This window comes from Camarhynchus parvulus, chromosome 6, assembly GCF_901933205.1.
Source record: "Camarhynchus parvulus chromosome 6, STF_HiC, whole genome shotgun sequence".
Taxonomy (NCBI): Eukaryota; Metazoa; Chordata; class Aves; order Passeriformes; family Thraupidae; genus Camarhynchus; species Camarhynchus parvulus.
Window position 1 is genome coordinate 15266455 of NC_044576.1, and position 24474 is coordinate 15290928.

Here is a 24474-nt window from a genome sequence, read left to right on the forward strand (position 1 = left end):
CTTGAATTACTCACCAGGGGCAAAAGCCTGGGATAAAAGAAAACATTAGTTTCAGCCACGTCCATGGATGTCACTAACTGACGGATGTAGGCACGGTCATCCGTTGTGACCTCTGGGCCCGGCTGAAGAACATCACTCTTCAACACACAGTTCAAGTACACAGGAAGCAGCTTCATGCATTCAGGGAGGATGAGCTAAAAGTCACAAGCAGACAGAAGCTGGTCAGCTGTCTCACTGAATAAGCTTATGTTTGACAAAAAGAGACTTGCATGAACCAGCAAAGTGTGGTACAGCCATGAGGAGTGAAAGCTGATAGTCTACTTATATCATGGACTGCAAAAGAAACATAAAACCTTTCCCTGAGGCAGGCAGTGCTCCCTGGGCTCCAGACAGATGTCCAAGAAGCCATTCTCAACTATAATTTTACTTGTAGCACTGTATCTAGTTTCCTGAGTCTCCTCTTTGCAAATTTCTGCTGAGGAAAGGAATTGACTTTTTTTGAGCAGGCTAAGTAAGAAGAAGCAGTCATCACCTTTTAATTTTCAAGCCTGGGATTCAAGTGAAAGCACTGGAGTTTACCTGGCCAGCAGAAGAGGGACTAGCACAGTTCTTTCGATAGCAGGCTAGGATCTGGGCACACTGGTTGATCAGTGCATCCCGTACAGTCTTCACTGGACTACTCAGGACTCCACGATATGCTGCACAGAGAGAGGAAAGAGATGGACTGCTGTCAAGTGATTGCTCAAGAACAGCAAACCCCAACAGTACTTCCACAAAGGAAATCTAAACAACTATTGTTTATGGAAGCCTTTATTCTTCCCACTTAAAACTTGTAGGAAAATGATGATATATTCCTACTGAAAACCTGAAGAAGCTCATTTACTCCCTTTTATTACATAGTCTTGAACTCTCTATCGCCTATGACTTAAAATATACTTATGATAATTGAAAGTATGGCGTTCTATAAAAACTCTTTTTATAGACTGACCATCTTCTATTAATGGTCTGAAAATTGACTGTTTCCTTAATTTTAATGGCAATAAACATACACAACTCTCAATCTCTATTGGATTTCTAGGCTTTTACTGCAAGGTAGAAACGGTAAATAGGGCACAGTGCATAAGTGAATGATATTTAACTCATATCTATGAACAAGGGCCACCATTTCCTATTGCGAAAGCAAAATTCTGCAACAGTTAAGGAACGAACTAGAACAGCCCAAAAATAAATACAAGGATGAATTCAGACAGCTGGCAATACAAACTGTTATTAAAAACATATGGAAAATAATTTGTATGAAGAATAAGTCTACACTCTCTATCTGTACCTCTCGTCCTAAGCAGCAATACAATCATCACAGCTTTATGCTCTTTCCCATAACAGACTGAAGTGTCAGAACTGCCACCAGACATTTGAAGCAGGAGGAATAAACAGGTGTCACTGGGTGACAAAACAGGCATTTTAGCAGTAGTTAAAGGCTGCCATTCTCATTTCCATGTTTACCCTTACCATACTTAGCCAAATAGTTGATGAGGGTGTCAGTCTCACAGTTCCGATAGAGGTCAGCAAGCTGCGTGCAGCAGTTTAAGGAGAGATTGTGAATGCGGAGCCGTCGCTGTCCTGCACAACTTGTATACAGCAGAGCACACTGCAGGAGACAAAAATGCCAGGAGACACAGAAATGAGGTCCTGCTACACTAAGAAGGGCAGGGTTACACTATACTTTATTAAAAGCTAGGACTCAGATGCAAAAACAAATAAGGTAACTACATAAAAGACTTAGACAATAAGCTAGAAGTACATGCTAAGAATCAGGGTCAATGAAAGGTAACAAGCAGCAATTTTAGCAGCTGTATTAAGGGACCTGGTCTTAGAAGACAGGACAGTGGTTTGAAGCAGTCTAGGTCACCCTCAGAACAAGTATGCTGGAAAGGTATGGTAAGATGCAGAAAGAAAGAACAAAAAATTCCTTGAAGAAGTGTCTAATAATTCTGTTCAATTACCAACTCACTTCTTCTACAAAGCCTCCCCCCTCACCTGAAGCAGTGCACCACTATCTTCACTCAATTTATCATCATGCTTGAATTCCACTGTTATTGTTTTATCACAGTCCAGACCTGCCATCTCTACATCAGTTGTGTTGCTCATATAGAAAGCTCCAAAAAAGTCCGTTGCTCTAATACCTAGAAGAGGGAAAAACCCAACATGAACCACCATTTTCAACAGAATACCAACATATTCAGCCTTTTGACCCTGACACCAAGTTATCCTGACAGATTTCAGCAGGGATCTTTGCAGTCTCAACAAAAGTCTTAGAATTCCAAAGCTTTAGCAGAGCTTTTGGGATAGCCTAGTCACCATGTGTTTTAAATTCCAGTAAGATTTCTTTCTTCTCATGAGACATGCTTGAAGTGGTCAATTCATTAAGATTCTTCCATGCTAACACCCACCTGTGCTTGTGCGCACTCTCATTACAGCATCAAATCCCACTTCTTTCTGGACATCCCTTCTCAAGTCATTCAGGAATCTGAACTGGTCTGTCTCCAGCTAGAAGGCAAGCAGTAATTGATGTTTCATGTGACAGTGGTCACAAGGGTTCTTGATTGGGGGAAGAGACGAGAATGTTGACTCCATGTTCAGAAGGTTCGATTTATTATTTTATGATATATACATATATTATAACTATACTAAAAAGAAAAGGAAGGAAAGGTTTCTAGAAGCTGAGCTACGCTAAGAATAGAAAAGAAAGAATGATAACACAGCAGCTCTCCCAGACTCTGTCCGAGAGAGCTCGGTCCTTGATTGGCCATTAACTATAAACATCTAAGATGGCCCAATCTAGACGGACCTGTTGCATTCCATAGCAGCAGATAATTATAGTTTACATTCTGTTTCTGAGGCCGCAGCTTCTCAGGAGGAAAAATCCTAAAGAAAGGATTTTTCACAAAGAGATGTCTGCGACAGTTTCACACTTTCATAATTCAGACTGGCTTCATAAACCATAAAGTAATTTAAAACCAGATACTACCTCCTGTGGTCTTACTTTAAAAGTCACTGATATCAGGCTCAGTGGCCTGCTAATAAAATATTGTGCTAAGAGGTAATAGCCTAGCTCTTCCTGTTGGGTTTTGTTATTAACAGAGATGTTTGTATAAAGACACAAAGATACCAAATAATTTTGCTGATTATCTTGAAATTTAAGCAGCCATTTACTTCCAAAGAAGTATTTCTTCACTATGGTTTCCACTATGAAAAACATAACTTTCAGCCAAACAATAGTTCTTACTTGGATCAGACAGCAGTCTGAGTCAATGTCACTCCTACCTGGAAATAGGCATACTTATAAATGGAGCCTCCTGTCTGGTAAGGTACCACACCCAGCGTGGCCACATCCAAATACTGGTTTGGAAACAGGAATAGATCCACACAGCAGCCCTGGGCCACACAGTCCTTGGCCAAGTTGTTGTAAAAGCTCGTCTGTGGTTGAAACAAAGTCTAAGAAAGGAAATCAGAGATGACATCAGAAGTTTGTCCAGGAAAAGGAAAGTGAGACCCAGTTTATAATCCCAGTCAATACTCTTATACTTTAAATCTTTCTTCAGGGAAAGTAGAATCATCAAAGTTCTCCCTGACTCTGCCTTTGAAGAACTGTTAATTATTATGAAAATTACTACACATTTTGCTTTAATGGTAAATTCAGCACATTTACTTTAACCCAGATCTTGGTATTTTACCCTGTGTAATAATCTAGAGCTAACTCTTCTTGTTCTCAGACTAGAGCTGTCCTTATGATGTCAAGTCTCCATAGCCCTGCTTGGGAACAGAAGATAAAAGTGGAATGTTAAATGATATTAGCTGGGACAGTTACAGTATGTGCTATCCTTGTAATTTTTTAAAAACTGTTTCAGTTATTTTATTCCATACAAAGCAAATTATGTAAAGATTATGCAAACCATTATTACCTTCTCCTTATCTGTGTTGATCAGTTTCCTATCATCCCTGTTCTTTAACTTCCCTGGAGCCTCTGCGATGGGCAGAGAGGTGTGGAAAATGAAGAGCTTGCCAGCACACTCAGCTGCCTGCAGGAAAGTGAGTGCAATAACAGAGGTCAGAAACACTTACAAAAATTATAAGGGAAGCTGTGATTCAAGAACAAGCATTCAAGCAACCTCATCACTCTTTTAATGTCAGAGTGATTCTACCAGACACACAGGCTCACTGTCACTTGGTTATGTGACTGGTGTCCAACAGAGGGAGCACAAATTACTGGTCAGTTACAGAAGAGCAAGACTGAGTTCTACTGGATTTGTACTAATTCCACAGCAGGGAGAAAAGGACTTTCTCCAAGGAGACAGAGTAAGCAGGATCCAGACACAAAAGGTTTTGTGGAAAAAAGTCACAGAAATGGCAAAGAATTTTCTAATCTGAGCTTCAACAGATCAGTAATTTTAAATCAACACCCTATGCCAACACTAGCTAATGTTTAATAGGTTATTTTCTCTGACATATGCAGTATGTAAAAAGTCAATTAGCAATTTTTACTATTTCTTGATTGAACAATTGTAACAAAAACTGAGTTTAAGAGAGACTTTTAAGGATCATTCCCCCTGTACTCAGCACTGGTGAGGCTACACCTTGACATTTTGGGCCCTTCATTACAAGGACACTGAGATGCTGCAGCAAGCTCAGAGAAGGGCTATGGAGCTGGTTAAGGGTCTGGAGCACAATTCTTGCTTGAGGAGTGAGTGAGAGAACTCAGGTTGTCCAGCCTGGACAAAAAGGATGCTCAGGGGAGATCATGCTCTCTACAACTACCTGAAAGAAGACTGTAGTCAGGTGGGAGTCAGCCTCTTCTCCCATGTATAATGACATAGGACAAGAGGAAATAGCTTCAAGTTGCAGCAGGGGAGTTTTAGATTAGATATTGGGAAAAACTTCTTCATGGAAATGGTTGTCAAGCCCTGGAACAGGCTGCCCCGGGAAGTGGTGGAGTTAGCATCCCTGGAGGTATTTGAAAGATGTTGGGAACATGGTTTAGTGGAGGACTTGGCAGTACTGGGTTAAAGGTTGGACATATAAAAGTTTTCCAACTAAAATGATTCGCTGACTGATGTGACAGACAAATAGAGCTGTGTCACCAGTTTGGGGTGAGGTCATACAGGCAATCAATTTGATCAGTAGATACAAATCAGAATTAAACCATGCATGTAATTATGTCTGGATGAAGTACTAGAATGGAAGAACTTCAGGAAAAGTTTGCTTGGTTAGCGCATTACTGCAGGCAGCTTCAACAGATGATATCCTCTCCTTTTATTTAAGATTCTACCAGAGCACAGGATTAAAAAGACACCAAACTATGGAACACCTCCATGAGATTTAACAGACTTCAGCAGTGGTTTTTTAATGCTGGAGGGCTTTTTTCCCCCTCGTAGGTTCTATGATCTGTTTAAAGCAAAACTCAGACAGACAACTGAGAGTAAGCCATGTTCTTGCACTTTGAAAAAAATGAGTTCAAAAAGAATTGTGTAAAGAACATATAGATAGCTGCACAAAACAAAAGGTTCATGCACTTCAAGAATGAGCCAAGTACTCCCTACATGTAGTGCATCTACTACAAGGAGCTTACAAAATCTTTAGAATTGTCTTAATAGTGTGTGTTAGCAGAAGATGAATGTCAGAGTATTGGGCTTAAAACAATTTGTCATAAAAATGCATTTACTAACCTTCAGTGCCTCCAGCCCTGCTTGAATCACAGGTGCAAAGACAGTTTCTGTTTCTCTCGTGTCTGCAAACATTTCTGGAATCTGATCCAGCAAACTAGCAAAGAACAAGAAAAAAAAAGAGCAATTCAAGATCCTATTTAATAAGAAAAGCCACAGAGCTGAAGTTGAGGACTTATAGGATTGAGGTGGTTTAAACAGAAGTCCCTAACATGTCTTCAAATTTGCATAACTTTTACAGTATTCGGCATCTCATCTGTGGGAAAAATGCTGCATTGTTCTCCATTGGCTTCTCTCAACTATATCCTCAGTGCCTTCTGTATAGCCTCAATTGATGCCAATTCCACAGCTCTTCTGTATTTCTTATCTTTTAATATATTCCAATATACACAGGTAAGTAAATTCTTAGGAAATACTAGTGACATTTGGCCTCTGTTTGCAAAGCACCTTGCGTACTACTCAAAGATTAATAGGTGTAATCCACAGTTTTGTACTTAGGCTTGTTTAATGCATTAAAAAGGCTAGAAATTTTCTCTAAAAACATGCAATTCCAGGTCTGTTTCCCAAAATGTAGTTAGCTACACACCATAGATTAATTACACTTCAATTACACTGTTTACTGGGTTTACTCCATGGTAAACAGTTTGCCTAAACTTTGCTAACTTCCTTCTTTCCTTTCAGATTTTATCTTCTCTATCCCACTTTTTTTTTCTCTACAGAACCAAAACTGGACACCCCTGCTGTCTCAGTTTGCAGTTATTTAAGGAGTTGAATTAAAGACAGTGATTTGGTATTCTTACAGCTTTCACTCTGTATCATCCTGGTTGTGGTTTTTTGTGGCTTTTTTCTAGGTGGGGTTTTTTTTTGGCTTGGATTTTGTTTGTTTTTCCTTTTTTTCTCCCCAGAAATGCCCTTCTGCACTAAATCCCTTTATATACACTTTCCGCCAAGCTGGACTATGAGCCAAATAATCCCTTAGCCCTTCAATTTCCCCATCCTACTGTGCCAGCTTAATCTCAGAGAGTATAGTAAGTTAAAGTACATGGAGTGACTTGACATGACAATTAAGCACATAACATTTGAATTTACCAAACAAGTATTTTACTACACACATTGTAAATCAATTGATATTACCTGGCAATAACTGTCCTGGACTCATTCACATTCACCAGAAAACCATCAAGGAGTGGCACAAACATATCTGCCACATCTGAGACCACCATCATTTGTGGCTGTGCCAGTGAGCTCTTTACGTTATAGAAATGTAAAACTTTGTTGTAGGTGACAAAGCCGACTCGAATGGCTGATTCCTCCATGTTCCCTTCCCTGTAAGAGATATACTTGCCTTCACGTCCAAGAAGATAGATAAACCATTACATATAACCAACACATAAAGGGAAAAATTAAAGGAAGCAGAATTTATTTTCACCAAGAAGTGTTTCAAAAAAGATGTTCTGCTTGGCCTTTTTCTGAAGAAAAGCTTGAAGGATTATAAGGTAATATTTAAACTTCTAGTATTTTTTAAAGAGAAAAAATAACAGCATTCCCCATTTGCATTGACTACAGTAGTTCACAATATACCTACCTGGGCAGATAATCTAGGAGTGACTTTAATTCTTCACATATTAGCCTCACTAAGCCACTCTTCACAGCATTGTAAGACACGTCAATCATAAAAATGAAAGCAGGTGGACTAGGGAACTTGTTATTCTGTGGAAGAGAGGGAAGAAATCACACTATTGCCATGTAATGCAGCTCATGTAACAGCTCCATAACACAGACAAATCAATGCTGGTCAAAACTTAGCTGCTTTCATGTACCTCTGTAACCATGAGCAGCAGTTGTTTCTTAAGCTCTCTCTCCTACCCTTTTCCAACTAACAGACATGGTATCATACTATATTTGAAATGGATTGGTATTAAATGCCCTAGACTGACTTTACCATTGATCAGAGAACAGTTACAACTAACTAATCCATTTACATGACTCAGCTAGATTGGAAAAGTAGACAGGGAAGATTTCTGCCAGTTCTCAAAACTTTGGACCCTGACCAGACTTATCATAGGTGATTCCATCAATATAAAGTAAAATATTTTCCTCTCCAAGGATTACAACCTTTTCCTTCTTAAAAATCAGGCTTTCTTTGGGAATGAAAAACTTCTTTTAGCCAGTAGTTTTCTGAATCCTATAGGTCATACTAGAACAAGCACTCAGAACAAAAGCAAAACATAAGAACTTTCAAAAAAGCTGTGAAGATCACATCTTGTTTGAAGTTCTTATGCTGTTAGAAAGTAATTGGACTTTTGCTTAACTCAAAGTAAAGCAGAGGCATTAGAAGGCAACCAGTATCAACTCACAACATTTAGGCATCTATTTTCTCAGCATAATATTTCAGCAGAGATATAAGTTGCTTTAATAAATACCTTGCACATAGTTTCTCTATTCCTTAGAAAGCAATTATTGTTTAAGTCTTTAATTTAAAAGCAAACCAGCTATGAAATACACATTTCCAACATTTTTTTGTGCTTCTAATCACTATGGCAGGATTTGAAATTGAAGTTCAATAGGTAAGGTCTGCCTTGTGGAACAGGCGGCACATTGCATAGTTACTATTGTACTTGCATTGAACCTCTCCTACAATTCTCTTTTCTGCCAAGGTCTACTGCACAAGAATCCCTTCTGCAGAATTCTTAAGGTAAATGCAGCTATAGCTGCTTATATAGCTCCAGAAAAAAAAATACAGAGACAGCTATTAAATTATATTATGTCATGTGTGATCAGGACCTTACTGATTTTGTAAGTAAGCAAACAAGCATGTTATTTCACACAATAAAGTGGGCTGGATTAATGCTGTTAATTATCTCTCTCAGCTAGAAATCAGCCCCAGACAATCAATGTCTTTCTTACTTTGAAGGAAATAGTCTTTTTACTTAAAAGCAAAGTAAATACAGCAATAAAAACATACTACTGTACCTTGCAGTAGTCAACTGTTGCTAGAAACTCGTACGAGCCCAGTGATAACTCAGGTCGGTCATAGAAATCTACTCGCTTTCCAGTATGATCCAAATGTTGGAAGTAGTGAGGTGGAACTGGGAAAGGAAAAATCCTTAAACTCAGTGATATGCCCATAATAAGCACTGTAATTAGAGAGCCAACATGACAACAACTGTTTCAAACAAAACTCAGGGAAGTGAACTAGCACTCTGGGTTAGCCCACAAGTACTAAAAATATTAATGCAATTTAAGAATATCATTAAAGCAAAACAATACAAACTTATTCCATTTTGTCTCATGCACCAGATGGCACACAGTATAGTTACTGTTACACTTTCCTTGAAGCTCCTTTCCATTTCATATCAGAAACATCACTACAATACAGTTTTAGGATTATCCTGAAGGATCTACTCCAAAGGAACAATATAACCATCCCATATAAGTAGTAACAAATTACGTTAAAGAGAGTTTGAGGCAAACTACAGGCTACAGCATTACAGACTCAAGTCAGGCTTACTAAAACACTGAGCTCCTTGTTTTGCTATATAAATTAGGCTTTCCTTCCCTTCCTGTGCTGCACAAGAGTGAAGCCTCCAGGCACTCTCGCGTGCAGAGACTCCCATAATCTTTCTATCAGAATAGACAAAGTCCTTCTTACAGTGGATTAAGGAGGAACAGAAGTGCAATCACATGCCCATAACCCAGTACTTTTGTGCTGGTACAAGGCATAAGAAAATAAAATGGGAGTTAAGCTAAACTTTTGCCTACAAAACTCAGCTGTAGAAACAAAGCATTTCCCTTGTGCCCCAAGAACTACCATGACAGACACACCCTCCTGCAGAACTGCTTGGGTGACAATATTCCAGCTATAGCTCTCTATATAGCTGTCTATACAGCCCCAAGGGAGATTAAAATGAGATTACCTGGAATGACATTATTAATCACATTTAAACTATTCTAAACATTCCAAGTTTCAAAAGTTCAAAAGAAAACAAAGTGATATCATTAAGATTATATATAAGCTTTTATCACTCTTGTCTCCAAGTACACATCCCATACAAGTTAATTTGGTACTTGCAAAGAACAAATACCTCATGGTATTTGCAGAGAAAACAAAAATTGTTATTAGGTTTTAGGTACAACTACATTGTGTTTTCACAGTATTGCTTTCATCAGCAGTCTCTCAGCATCTCTCCCTTTTCTGCCTCTGCTCAATTGTTACAGGTACAGTCCTTCATACAGCTGCTGAGTGAGCAAGACAGGGAGTGTATGCAGGCAGAAAATCACCAGACAAAATTGGTTTTTAAAGTTGGCCACTTCTAATCCCCATTTTGGTTAGTACAAATAGTTGTACAGCATAACTGAGGTGGTAAGAATAGTCCATTAAAAGCCATCAGGGCTATCAAATGGAACACTGAAAACATCATCATAAGGTTTGTTGTACCTTACTTTCCTCTGTGCCTTCAAAACAAATCTACAAATGTCATGCTATGAGCAGCTCATTGTGACTTCTGCTTAAAAGGAAGGATGTTTTGTACTAATTTAGAAAAGCAACTAATATTAACTGGCCTGTACTGAACACTCTTATTCAGCTGTAGCAGATTTAACTGCAATCCCATCTCAAAGGAGTGTTAGTGAGACAAAAAAAGCTCTGTGACAAAAAAAATAATCCTAACACATGCTACTGACTAGACCTGTATCTCAACCTGTTAAAAAACCCTGTACTTTTGAAATACCCTAAGAAAATACAATAGACTTTTAAACCACCAGGCATTTGCTACAAATACCTCATATTAAAAATTTGCTACAATACTACAACACATAAGCACCTTTTTGAACACAATTTCAGAACTGAACACTGAACATGCCTTCCAATAATTCTTTACAAGACTAGACACATAATAAATCACAGTATTCATTATAAATGATCATAACATGATCAAGACTTATTTGTTTGCATCTTGTTCAAAGACCTTTCCAGTAGAGTCCAGAGAGGCATTTCCAGAAGAAAACTTACCCTCAGTGACACAGCTGCAGAAACAACACTGGAACCTCCTTCCACCTTCAATGAATTGCATAAAAGGGCACATGTAAGCTTTGCACCTATTACATCGGACAGGACCAGATTCTCCATGGTCTACCAAATAAGGAAGGGTCTGTGGAAGCAAGAGAAAAAAAACATGAAAAGAAAGGTCTCATGATGATGAGAAAGTTTTAAACTTTGCGTTGTGTGGTCATTGCTATCTCCCTGTACGCTGCATAGGATTTAGCATTTGGCAGCTGTGGGAGAGAGTGCAGGGGATGTGGGAAGCCTGAACAAGTATTTAAGTGCTTTTCAATTCAAGCCCTAGCACAGCAATATTTTGAGGGCTAGAGTCATTAATGGGCTATCCCACCTAGCTATGTAAAGCTTTAGCTCTATTTACAGTCTTGTTGCTCTGAACAGCTGAGTCTTCATCTGTTGGAAGGGTCCCTCCACAGTGAGTTTGCCCTTGCCATTAGGAACTTCCAAATACTAGAAGCTGACTGGTCTCCTGGGTAATTGTCCAATCGTAGCCTTTTTTTTTCTGGACACTATGAATGTTTGTTTGAAGAATAAATACACCAGGAGACCAAACAACTATTATTTGTAAAGTGTCTCTAAAAATGTGTAACTCTACAAGCCTTCAAGTTATCAAGTAAGACCTTATTCTCCTATTATGGTCCTTTTAAACTTCAGCCACAGATCAGTTTTATCATAAACCAGTTTTTAAAATTCAAACCATAGTTTAGGGACACAAATGAAATGCAACTGGAGAAAAACACCCTTAAAAGACCAGAGGAAATTGCTTTCCTCAGCAGATGCTACACTTAGGTTTAACAGGGCACAGAATACTGCAGACCTGTGTATTCAAATTCAACAAGCTTGTTTGTCTTCATGTCACTGCTGCAAGCAGGTTAACACTACACAATAGCCAGAGTATTCAGCCTACTTTAAAAAATGTCAAACTCTGTAAAAATCTCTGAGCTTTCACATTCTCAGCAACCAAACACGATAGAGTAAAAGGCTCAACAGCCACACATTACACCTAGAAGGAAAGAAGTGCTGAAAGAGAAAGGGAAGAAATACAAGTGCAGCTCAGCAGTGCTCAGTACTTAGTGTTGTACTGTCATCCCACACTGTGCTGCGCATATACATGCATATAAGACAGCCAAACCAGTGCTGTTCCATGCATTCTCATCCAATTTCACAACCTGGCATTCTAGAAAATACTTAATACCTATGATTAGCAACCATTTAAATACTTTAGACTAAGAAAGAAACTGAGATCAACTGGAAGCGCCTCTGTGACCACCCTAATATTTTGGTCACTTAGTCACAGGGCTTGACAGTTACTGCAAAAAAGCTGAAATTATCATGGCAGTCAAAATACTAAATGTTTGGAACACAACATTCTTCTGCTTTACAGAAGCAGAAGCTTCTGCTATCACACGCCTGTTGGAGAATCAATGTTTACCTGGACGTCTTCACCTCAATATGCTTCTAAACAAATCTGTTAAATGCTGACACCTCAGCGTGCCCATGGCACACGTAACCCTAGCACGGCACTCACCTCCTCCGGCGGCAGAGTAGCCAGCGGCTTTATGACGGCAGCCAGGGGAACTTGGGATTGTTTGGCCATGTCAGACGTGCAGGGAATATTGTAAGATGTGCATCTGATGTAGCGGGGGCTTGCATTACCTGGGGAACAAATAAAAAAGCCCCACAAATTTCAGTACAAATTCAGTTTATATTCAAGAACAGGAATAAAGATACCTTAAGTTGTGTCGGTATACCACAGACACTACGAGCTTAGCTAAATATTGTTTTAATCTATGGAAAACTTGAATTCCCAATAAAATACCTCTTCATGATTAACTATATATAATAAAAGACCTTAAAACAAATTAACTTGACTCCCTGTCAACCTAAAGCTATAAAAAAGCATTTCTGTTTCACATATTCGCAGACTAAAACATAATGTAGACAGAAAACTACTCAAACATTTCTACTGTTTCGTAATTTGGGCTGAAGAGTAAACTACTTGATTATAGAATCAGATTCTGAAGTTTTTTTTGGAACTTTAAAGCTCAAAAGAAGTGTCAGCAATTAAAAAATGAAATATCTTTTCTCTACAGAGCCCTCAGACCAATTTACATCCCACTTAATTTTAAAAAATACAGTTGCCAATTCTAATTATGTTGCTAGTAGATTTCAGTTCTTAAATGTTTTTATAAAGCTCTACAGAAGACGCTCCATTTGCTGCTTTCTGATATCTCTGCTAATGCTGGTCCTAGGTATCTGCCTCGGAAAACATTTTTTACCTGCATATTGGTTACTAGCTACCAAACAATCAGGAGAATCTAAACTGGGATCAAATCAACACAGCACTTGAAACTAAGCTTCTGTTGGTAAAACACGTTTCCTTCAAAGACACAGTTTTGTCACTGACTCTTTGTTTTGTTTGTTTGTTTAGGAAAAGAAAAATAGTTTACCTTGATCCTTGACCAAGAAATTTGTAGTAACAAGAGGTGGGACCTGCCCTCTCACTCCAGTGACAAATGGTTCTGACCCACGGTTATTTCTGTCATCTTCAATCACTTGAATCTGTGATGGAAAATACCATGTTATTATGTGGAGGCTTGGTTTCAAAGTAAAATAAGTAAAATAAAAAAATCTCTAAGGCAGTAAAAAGGGGACCTGAGGCAAACATTACTACTCTAAAAATAGGAAGAGCAAGTGAATTTTGTCAAGCAGTCACCTCTCAGTTTGAATTCAAATAGTACTTATTGACTAACATAAATTACAAGTTGCAAATAATATTTTTCCCCAAGTATTATTCTTAGTAGCAGCACATTTTGGGTTTTAAAGTCTGACCCGAACTTGTAAAAGCCAAACTCAGATCAAGAAAGGAATTTTTGGTAGGTATTCCCCTGTACAGTTCTAGTCAAATAAGAATTAGAAGCTTCTGTAAGCCTCAAGCTGAAGTCCTATAAGTAACCTGGCCTTTTCTTTCCATTATGGTCCCCCTGTTTCCATAGTATGCCTTTATTTCTAACCACTGTAACTCTGGCCTAAAGACGGATGGCTTGCAAGGTGGAAGTCTTCATTACTTTGTGGTGCTCAAAGGTTTGTGATTTGAATTCTGCGAATGCGGAAAGTGAAATTTCAATAACTTGTCAATGAATCAAACTTCAAAGCCTGTAAAAATCTTAAATTTCTTGGTATTTCAAATTCTTCACAACTGCAAATTTGCTTAAGATAACAGAAATGTAATAGTTTGCCTTAACTAAAATATTCATGGACCTTTGCTGTACGCAGCTGTACACAGCTCAAACTACATTTCCTTAGTGGTGACTGAATGAAAGAATTAAAGCTAGCAAACTTCTTCTGCTCTTATTCTGCCATCAAATACACCTGCCTTTGCCTAGAGCAAATTCTGAGAGAGTAGATTCAGAAGTTTGTATGGTAGAACTTCCATCCTCTCACTACAGATTTCAAGCAGAGAGCCTCCCATAGCTTCAGTGACTACTCTAGAATAAATGTAGTCCCATTACAAAAGTCTACAGGCTGACTGATGTTGGTGATCTCACCACTGCTACCTGTTAAATTATGAACTTTGACTACATGAGAAAGAAGTGACACAGGGTAACAAAAACCAAAAGTTTTTTCTTGTCTTCCAATCCAAAAGGTAGCTGCTTTTTTCTTTCTTTAGATAAGATTCTCCAACATAAACATTAAATTTTCAAATTCAAAATTTAATGGTTATGCATGAGCACAGATAATGAGAGAATGTTTATAGCTCCCCATGCCTCATATTAGAAGATTTGTATCAGGAATTAACATTTAAAAAACTCCAGTTCATCTGCAATTTTAGAACTCCAGAGCACTGGTCCAGTACTGGTATATCAGCAAGAACAATAATCAAATTCTGATAAAAACACAGTAGAAAACATGGCTACAACAGCTCATGCTGTGTGCATACTGACATGAGACACACATTGTATGGGCAATTACACAACTGGCTTGCATTGAAAATGCCAGCTGGAATCTTGGTGAAGGCAATAGCCTAAAGCTCAGACAAAGTGAAGGGGAGACATTCTTCATGATCTGTTTCTGAAACACTGCTTTCTATTGCCTCACCATTCATCACAGTAGATTTTAACAGCCTCATGTGGTGTAATGTTACTCATTTTGATAAGGCAAGCAGAAGACAGCAAGGAAAGGGTAAAAGATTAATGATGGAGGGTTAGCAAGGTGAAGTTCAGGTTTCAGGCATGCACAGATGGTCACCAACACACAGTCTACAATTGACATATATACAGCACTTACTGGACTAGGAATTGCATCTGGGTCTATTCTGTGCCTGGGTTTCTGCTGGGGTGGCAGCTCATTAAGTTGCTTTTTTTTTTTTTAATAAGAAATAAAGAGTATGAAAAAAAAAAGAGAGAATAATAAACCAAAAAGTAACTGTTACTTCTCTCTACCCAAACCTGTAGCACTGGAATTAGATGGATTTAGATACTGGTTCAGGCAACAGAACATCATCTTCTGCAGCATACACTGATCCCAAAACCAGTCTTGCCAGGATATTGGGCTTGGCTCTGAACACCTTGCTAATGAAGGCAATGGCTCACCTGCTAATTTTGGTTAGAAACTGAGGATTTATGCTTTAAGAACATGCTAACATGAAGGCAACTGACACAAGCCATTTGAGATTTCATTTAGTGGAAGAGAGGCAGACAAGCAATTAAAGACTTATATTCTATGAAAAAAATCCAGTAGTAAGCTTCACATAAACCTGGAATCTAAATAGGTAATCTTTTTAAATAGAAGTACCTTCTGAATAACATCAGTTCTGATCTAACTCAAGACTACATTATTTCATAGTTTTGAAACAGCATCAAGAGCAGTGGAAGGAACAGCACTGTAGACTAGTGGCAACAATACCACCAGGCTTAATACTACTCAATGTTGGTAACCATTACATATAACTGCTTATCCTGCCTCAGAACCTCCACTCTGAAAGACAATCCCAGTTTGAGAAGCTGTCCATATTTGACTAATGTAGCATCATGACTTCATGACCCAAAAAACCACAAACCAGCTTTTTGACAGATTATAGGAAAAGCACTACAATCACCTCCTACTAACCATACTTTAAACATAGATCACACAGTTCACAGACTGTCACCTCAAAACCCAAAATTAGTTCACCTTGGAAAGTCATTATGTAAGAATCCAGAAATGGAGAAACATGTTTAATCAAAGCCCTCAAGGATCCTCAAAAGATAACACAGTACAAAAAAGACCTGAGGAACTAGAGCAGTGATTTCCATATGCAGTGCCTTTCTTTAGTCACCAAGAAAAATACTGCCTCTGGGCTTATTCATCACAGAAGACTGAAGGTGCATAGGAGAGAGAAACACAAGCAGGAAAACAGACTGATGTTCCTTGGAATGAGAAACCTGTTTTCAGCTTTGGTCTTTGTCAGTTGTCTTATGTCAAGACACTACAGAAGAGTTGACACAGGTAAGAACAAGTAAGCTTACAGGGCTAGGAATGGAATCTGGATCCAAGCGTTTTGGTGGAGGTGGTGGTCCAGGGGGACTTCCATAATTTGGTGCTCCTGGAAAGGCTCCTCCATAGTTTGGCTGGGGACCCCTCATCTGTCCAAAGGAACCTTAGCAAGAAAAGAACGTAAAAATCAAACAGTGCGTTAATACTAGGCATTTCTTCATTTGGCACTTCCATTTCCTGCCACTATTAAAAAAAAAACCCTCAAGAAAATTAAAGTCAGGTGCTTTTCAGTTCATTATGATTAAACATATTTATCGCAGTGTTTCAGCTTAGACTGGTACATCTCTATCAACAATCCAATAAACTGATAGATACAGTCCACAAAACCAGACTTAAGGAAACAGAGGCTTTTAGTCTGAACTCTATCAGCTCCACCTCAGCCCAAACCAGCACACTACTGTAAATAGTTTTAGAGTTTGTAATTGTTGATTATAATGCACATTAAGATCATGCACTACAAATATTTACCTGCAGAACTGTCTAATGGAAAGTGCACACAGAACAGCCAAATAAGCTAGTGGGCGATCCCTAATTCTTCAAATTAAGGTATGCAAGGAGTTCCCTTGGGCAGTTTTGGCTTGTTTGAAATTACAGCAATAGGCTATGGTGTGATTTTCTGTTTTGTTTGGTAACTACCTGAAGCTATTTCATATTATTTTACACCATTCCAATCACTTACAGAGTAAGAGCATGATTTAACCTATTAGTATTTTTACAGTTCATAGGAATTTTAACTGATATTTTAAAGTAATTTACCTGTCCAGCTGTGCAAAGCTGCATGGGGGATGGAATTCTCAGTGCTAACATTTGCACATGATTACTTTATCCCAGCTATCTCTAAGTGTTATTGATTAAAAACCAGCCAAAACTGGTTTTAATTCAGAAAGCTTAACTGGTCTTACTTTTAAGATGCGCAAACTTCTACAAGGGAGAAAACTACGATTATGCAAATTAAAGGAGAAAACATAGCAACTCCTTTTTCAAAGTTTAACAACTCCTTTCACACGCATTGCATATGCACAGTGGCCACAAATGTTAAAAATATAAAATAAGGCTTTTCAGTATTTCCAATGTCTATTTTTGAACAGGTGAAGTTGCAGACAACAAATTGGAGTCCATAATAAAATTGTGATCACGAATTCTGGTAGTATTATGGCACTAATTGCTAAACACCTTTTGACCATGTAAGCTAGAATTTTTTTAGTTACATTAATCCGATTAAAACGTGTATCGTAAAATACCTTAGAATGACACACAATATTATCTCAGACATGAGCACAGGGAAACAAGAGGGAAGTTCTAATGTGCAGCCAGGAGCCCATAGGTGACAACGTGAAATCTAGTTCGCAGCATGCAGAGAATACTTAACTTAAAATTCCTATACTAAGAATACTCACCATTCTGCTGCATTTGGTATCCTGGCTGAGGAGGATGAGTGGGAGGAGGTGGTCCATGAAGACCACTCATGGGAGGCCCAGGGTGCAGCCCCGCCATAGTTGATGGAGGTGGTGGTGAGGAAACATGATTAGGCTGGGATGATGGTGGTCCAGCAACTGTCTGCCCAGGCAGCGGTGGGCCTGGCATGGCAGGTGGCCTTGGAGCACCTGTGGTAGGAGGGTAAGAGGAAGGTCCAACCCCTGTAGAAGGAGGAGGTGGGGTAAAACCAGGAACTTGAGCAGGCAGGCGCTGAGTTGGCATTGTCTGACCAGGAAATGGAGGCTGTGCCACAGGAAGGCCCTGGGACACACTGGGAAGAGGGGGTCCTTGGCTTGCACTGTAAGGTGTGTAGAGACCAGATCCCGTTGCACTAACGCTTCCTGAGACTGGAGGAACCGATGCTGGGGGACCCGGTAAGAAAAAAAAAAGATAAAACATCATTTTCTTCTATCCTCAAGACAAAGGATGCAAGAAAAGATGCAAGAAAAACCCATTTGCTCCAGATCACCTGAGTAAATCTACCACTTTCTCATCTTCAGATGAGCTTATCAGTACTAGCAGAGACAAATCCTAAATGACCATTCTCCTACATTCATCAGAGAGCTGAAATTCCTTCAGTGGATCTGAAACTCAATAGTTATTTCATTGCTTTCTCTCTCAAAGTCTGAGCTACTTATTTTACACAATCAGAATATATTTCAGGATTCAGGGCCAGAAAAAAAAGGACAAAGCCAGGAATATGCAAAACATGAACTACCACAAGCGTATCCATAGATTTTCTGAACTAAGTTTCTGTCTTAAACCCCATTCTTGATCTACAGGCTGCCCCTTAAACTCAGTGGGAGCCTGTAGATCAAGAATGGTTTTGAGCTTTGTGGTTTTAATAGCATGACACTAGCACCATTTCTATGTAGCACTGTACTATTTCTGAGTATAATTTTTGACAAACGTGCTACCAAAAGGCCAAGGAAATCTGTATCCCCTACCTACTCCTAATTTTCCTATAAAATCTGTCTTACAAGATGCTTGTTAAAAAGTACTTTAGCAAAATAATTTTTAAATAGACCAGTTTACACATAATAAAAACAAAACTCTAGTCTTCAATTTAAAAAGTCCCCTAATCTACAGCAATGAGACTATAGAACTAATACCACAGAACAAAGTATCTAAATTCACTTTCTACTGTTAATTCAGTTTTTACTGTTTAAGTGAGTGTCTTCTTGACTTCTAGCAAGCCCTATACACAATCATTCAGAGTATTTTCAGCCCTCTGTGATTTACATTTACAGGGCCCTTTTTCCTTTCTTTTGGTTGGGCTGCTGTACATCAGTGGCAAGACATGTAGACTTTCCAACAGCTGACTTAGGGGTAGACTCTTCTGTGTTTCACAAGATTCACCTAGTCGAGGACCAGTGCTATTACTCTCCTTTGTTATCCACGTCCAGCAGTGCCAGCACTGCTCCCTGCAATAGTCTCAGTCCTGTTTTCCCCAATTATGACCTTATTAGTTAAGAAAACTACTGTTTACTATGGCAGACATCAACACCCAGAGAATTCCCATAACCATATGGTAATGAATCACTGACAAGAAATATCTTTTATGAAATTACTAGCAAAAATGAAAATCAATAGCATAGTTCAGTAGCCAGGAAACCTTACCATAGCCCAGTCCAGCTGGGGGAGGAGCAGAGGCTGCAGTAGAGCCAATTGTCATCCCTGCCATGTGATTCCTGAGCTGCTGCACACTGCCTGGGGGGGGCCCATATTGCTGGAACGTAGATATCTGGCTGACAGGCGTGGGTGCTGAGCCTGGCAGAAACGGCTGAGAAGCAGGTGGCCTGAGAGGGAAGATGACAAACTGAGTGATTCCACATTATAGAAGAAGTTACAATTCCCTGTGCCTTTTAAAATTGTTCTAGCACATAAACACTATCTGGGTCTCAGATATTTACATGAAACACTGCAGCTCAGTTTTGGAAAAAAAATTGCATATTCTGCCTGTATCTGAATCCCTTTCTCCAAACAAAAAAAAAAATCCATTAGCTCTTAAAATACAAATTCTGTATTTCTATTAATTCCAATTCAGTTTACACAACAAATCAGAAACACTGCATAGAGTCTATAGGGTGAGCAACAGTAAGGCCTGTACACCTACGTAAGAATGTTCTGCCACTCAAAGCATTTGAACTCTCCAGGACCATTGCCACTTTCACCACAGAGGTAAGGGCAGTATCTTTCTGGAAAAGATGTTGAAGAGCCTTAGATGACAGTAACTCAGGGATCCATAAGGGACAGAAGAGGGCCCAGAATCAATACAAAAAAATTATTCACTAAAGACTGACACATGCTCCAGAGATCATTTCACACTGCCAAGGAACTAATACTACAGTTGTGTGGATGCAATTGATTTTTTTTAGGGGAAAATGAAAACCACAAAGAATGTCTTAGGAGGAGAAGAGGTTTTCATCAGTCACTGACATCTGCTCACATCCTTTCATAAGTTTTTCATCTTCAGATATATTCACTGTCTGATGAACACCCCTGTGGCAAAACATTGCTCCAAAACAATAACAAGGAAAAAAGTCAATGTGCTACAAAACCCTGAAGTGCTTAGTTTGATTTAGATCTAAAACGTCTAGACCTAGCATGAGTATGTCAAGGTGGGATTTTGTTACAATTCACTCTTCTCATATGCACCTCTGCATTGGGGCTGCTGAGGCTGGAATTCCATTCTGCACATCTCCATGTTCAAACTGACTGTATGCCACATGGCCAGAAGGATGAGATGCTCCAGAGGCTGGAGGAGGCGCTCCAGATGTTGGTGGGGCTCTTAATGAACCTACAAACATAAGGAAAAAAATTACAATATCACAAATTATAGAAATGAGGGCTTGAACCAACTACCATGAAAAATTCAAGTGCAGAACTGTTATAACAATAGTCCATGAGCAACAAATAATTTATGCACAAATATTTTTAGCCCGTGTCACTAGTTACCATCTCCATACAGATCAAGCAGAAAATACGTGCTGTGGAAGGTCTTCAAAAGACAACTTCATCTTTTATGAAGAAAAAAAATTATCTTGTCAGTAATGTACTGAATCCTTTCCCCTCCAAGTCCAATTATTTTTATCTAAACCAAGAGTATTCAGAGGAATCTAATGTCCATTACAGGTCAGTTTTCCATACCTCAAAGGTAAGCAGGCTGTGCAAGCAGATTCCATCTTCAAAAACTACATGGCTTACTGCATCTATATATAGCATAATGGGGGCCACCACAGACCATTCTTTCCAGCCTCTCAAGCTTGGAGGTTAACACAAATACTTTCCCATCTTTCAGACTGAGCTGGTTCAGTCACAGCCCAAATATATTTGTCTCAGAAACCAGTCTTTCCACAGACCACAAAATGTTGGATACAATACCAGCAGACCAACTGCAGTTTTTACTTCCAAAAAAGAGCATATAAACATCCCTTTTAATAAAACTATATTAACAATGCTGGTAATTAGAACAATTGACCATGCCTGTTAACCACCAGGGAACCTATTTCACATATAGGGTATCATTAAGTACAGATGACTAGAAGTGCCCTGTGAGACCAGGCCCACACATACACATTGTGTCACTCTGCCAGTAACTGGCATGGCAAGTTTCAAAGGGATTCTGAAACCTTGCGAGGAATCATTATAAAATAGGAAATAAGGGGAGCCATTTCTCAATTCTACAGTACAGTACCATACATACCCTAAAGCATGAGGTTTTAACTCATATATTTTATCTTATCTACTACATCCAATTCTTAGCAAACCTGGGAATGAAAATTCAAGGAAGGAGTTAACTAGACCTTGTATGAATAACTGATAATTTTTCTTGGGTTTTTTTATTTATTACTAAACTTCCTCCTGTTCTTCATTTTGAGACAGGATTAAATTACTCCTAGAGACATTTATTATTTTTATATACTTTTATCTCATTAATCTCATATTTTCTAAACTACTGTTACAGCATCTTCATCTTACTGTTCTTCTGGCTAAGCACTTCCTGATCTCCAGCTATTGGTATGTTACTTCTTTTTAATTTCTTTTGTGATACCTCTCATCTATTTTCCAATGCATTTCTTTGATAGTACATGTGAACTGTTTGGTCTTCTTATCTTTTGTCTTTGAAGGCATATTTAATCCAATTTCTGGCGGGACCCTACACACTTTCTAATATACATTAAGTTAAATTCCCCCACCCCCAAATTTAACAGGCATACCATGTGACAAATATGTGCTTCAGAAAAAGCTTTGTAAGTATTTGTCTCCTAGTCCTCATCATAAATATACTTCTATCACACCTACTACAGACTGCTCAAACAGTCACTGAAAAAGAAATCATCAGAATAGGTAAAGCTATCTAGTGGTTTATTAGTCTAAGATTCATTATTCTCGACAAATCCTCAACATCTTTGTGATGTTCTTACTCGTTACAGCAAAATGGGAAATGCCTGTGATTCTCCTCAAAGCCTGAGCCTATATGGTTGTCTTTTCACACCCTTCTAAACAAATCAACACCTCCAGAAATAGCTCTTCCAAAATATCACTAGTTTGATAAAAGGAAAAGTACAATATGGTCTCTTGCAGCATTTCTTACATTTTGATTACTAGTTGCAAAAAGATATTTCATTCTTCAAGTCACAGCTTTTGGAAAAATAATTATTCCTAACATATACCTTGGATTCAAAGTATAGCCAAGGAAGTTAAAGACTTGTTTTTTCCCCCTAAACGAAAGCACAAGTTACAGAAATCTCATGACTTCCTATAACAATCTCCTGGTAGTTTGCAGAGATTTTTTACTTCTTTGCAATGCTATCATTTCAAACCTCACCTTCCCTCTCAAGGGTGAGACTGAATTCTTTTAAACTAAGGATTGCACCTGACAAAACCTGAATGGCTCAATTCAAGTTTTAAAATCAGACTTCAGAAAACATTAGTCACAAGTTTTATCTATGAATCTGCATGCATAAGGGATTTCTACTAGGGTTATTTCTTCATTCCTATTTATGCTTCTGGAATGCTGCCTACAAATAGATTGGGAAATGTCCCACCCACCTCTGCCTAAACAATCAGGTACCCAACCTTTGAGATAAGTATCCATATTAAATGGGAACTTGGCACAGAAGAAGCAACACAAACACTCCCACAGAAAGGACACCATTTACCTATGAAATTAGGTGCAAGAGAAGAAGTGTCAGAGTTGAGAGCTACAGGAGAGCCCTTCGAAGGAAACCCCAAGGAAGGAAAGTAACCTGGAAAGACAGAATACACCAGTAAATGAAGCCTGAGAGAAAGCACTGAGAGACAACCTTTCCAATGCTAAGAACAGTCTGCAGTCCAGAAAGTATCTCATACACAAAATTAATGTCATCTACCACCTTGTTCCTTAAGCTATACCCCCTTCTCTTCTACCATGCACAACATATTACAAATGCAGTCTTTACATAATACAAGTGTTAACATTTTCATAAAGCAAGCCTATGTAAAACAATCTACAGCCTAATGGTTACTGGTATTCAGATAATTGTGTTTGCACTTTCAACTGCATAACCTCATCTGAAGGAAACCAATAGACTGACGAAAGGACTGGGGCAAAATTGTCCTGGTTCTTTCAATATTCTCATAGCAAGAAGCAGCTACTTTCAGCTAGCACCACAGCACTCCACTTCTGATCCTCAAAAAGACTATCATCAACTATCATCACTGCCATAGCATTCCCATGATTCCACTTTGTTAGAGTCAGGGTTTGTCACATAAATCAGTAGCAAAACACTCCCTGACTAAGGATGGTACCGACTCCCAACATTTTTCCACTCAGTCCCCCAGGCAATTTAACTGTTATTTTAAAAATAAATCCCTAAGACAACTACTTTGAAATTATAGAATAACACTGGCAGTTTTCCCTTTACCCCTCAGTCTTTCCTAAATTTCTGCCTCTGAAATTAATTCTCTCTCCTCTCTATTGTACAGCTACAATAGGTCTTGCCACAAAGACTTGCAGTAAATATAATGTGCTGGAGGTGGTGGTGGAAAGGATAACTGTCACTATTTTTATTATACTGTCACTATTTTTACTATAACCTGTCTGCTGTCTCTGATAATGACAGACGTTCATTTGACTCCCTCTTCCACAGGGATTTCATACTCAGCAGCCACTGACAGGTCAACCTCTGGCTGTTGTGTAAGGCTCTGAATTTTACATTTCTTTCTTCTAAAGATAGGAATCCTAAACAGCAGGTCCAAAATGCACAGCCTGACAACTGAGATTTCCTTAATACAGCCTGCTAAGCCCAGGAATGATGGTCGCAGAAAAAAAGATGGAAAAAAATCCCCACAAACTGTGGATGGCCTTTGCCTGATAATAGCAATAAAGTACATGAGATACTACTGGAGTAGTGCAATACAGTTTTGTTGTTCAAATGAGACCACCTTTTTGTCCTCTGTGTCACACCACCTTTCAATCAATACTGGCACAAAATCTGTATAGACTTGAATGTTATCAAGGTATCTAGGTATACGGAGCTGTCCCAAAATGAAAAAAGGCAAACCATAAATAATCTAGAAGAAAAAAGTTAATTCCCTTAAAAAGCAATGTTTTTCAGGCTTGTGAAGTCTGAAAATTCTTGAAGTATCTGACAGAAGATGCCCATCAGTTTCTTTTCACAAACACTCTAATCATTCTTC

At 38.7% G+C, this 24474-nt stretch overlaps 1 protein-coding gene across 7 annotated transcripts in view; it reads right to left on the reverse strand.

Annotated features, from left to right (window-relative positions):
* The window catches only part of SEC24C (SEC24 homolog C, COPII coat complex component), a 37585-nt gene that overhangs the window by 3901 nt on the left and 9210 nt on the right, over positions 1 to 24474 (reverse strand). For 3 of the 7 annotated variants that reach the window (XM_030950811.1, XM_030950813.1, XM_030950812.1), the window contains 20 exons: positions 22956 to 23042; positions 20449 to 20590; positions 19411 to 19589; positions 17712 to 18152; positions 16287 to 16417; positions 15067 to 15135; positions 13230 to 13341; positions 12308 to 12435; positions 10732 to 10870; positions 8694 to 8809; positions 7306 to 7430; positions 6855 to 7046; positions 5724 to 5817; positions 3963 to 4079; positions 3325 to 3495; positions 2451 to 2547; positions 2038 to 2183; positions 1510 to 1648; positions 580 to 698; positions 15 to 194 (listed from right to left, as the gene is read on the reverse strand). In XM_030950811.1, the coding sequence (XP_030806671.1) occupies positions 15 to 194; positions 580 to 698; positions 1510 to 1648; positions 2038 to 2183; positions 2451 to 2547; positions 3325 to 3495; positions 3963 to 4079; positions 5724 to 5817; positions 6855 to 7046; positions 7306 to 7430; positions 8694 to 8809; positions 10732 to 10870; positions 12308 to 12435; positions 13230 to 13341; positions 15067 to 15135; positions 16287 to 16417; positions 17712 to 18152; positions 19411 to 19589; positions 20449 to 20590; positions 22956 to 23042 (2924 nt within the window). The remainder of the gene's footprint in view (positions 1 to 14; positions 195 to 579; positions 699 to 1509; positions 1649 to 2037; positions 2184 to 2450; positions 2548 to 3324; positions 3496 to 3962; positions 4080 to 5723; positions 5818 to 6854; positions 7047 to 7305; positions 7431 to 8693; positions 8810 to 10731; positions 10871 to 12307; positions 12436 to 13229; positions 13342 to 15066; positions 15136 to 16286; positions 16418 to 17711; positions 18153 to 19410; positions 19590 to 20448; positions 20591 to 22955; positions 23043 to 24474) is intronic. The other 4 variants (XM_030950816.1, XM_030950815.1, XM_030950814.1 and 1 more) reach the window with 4 other exon arrangements.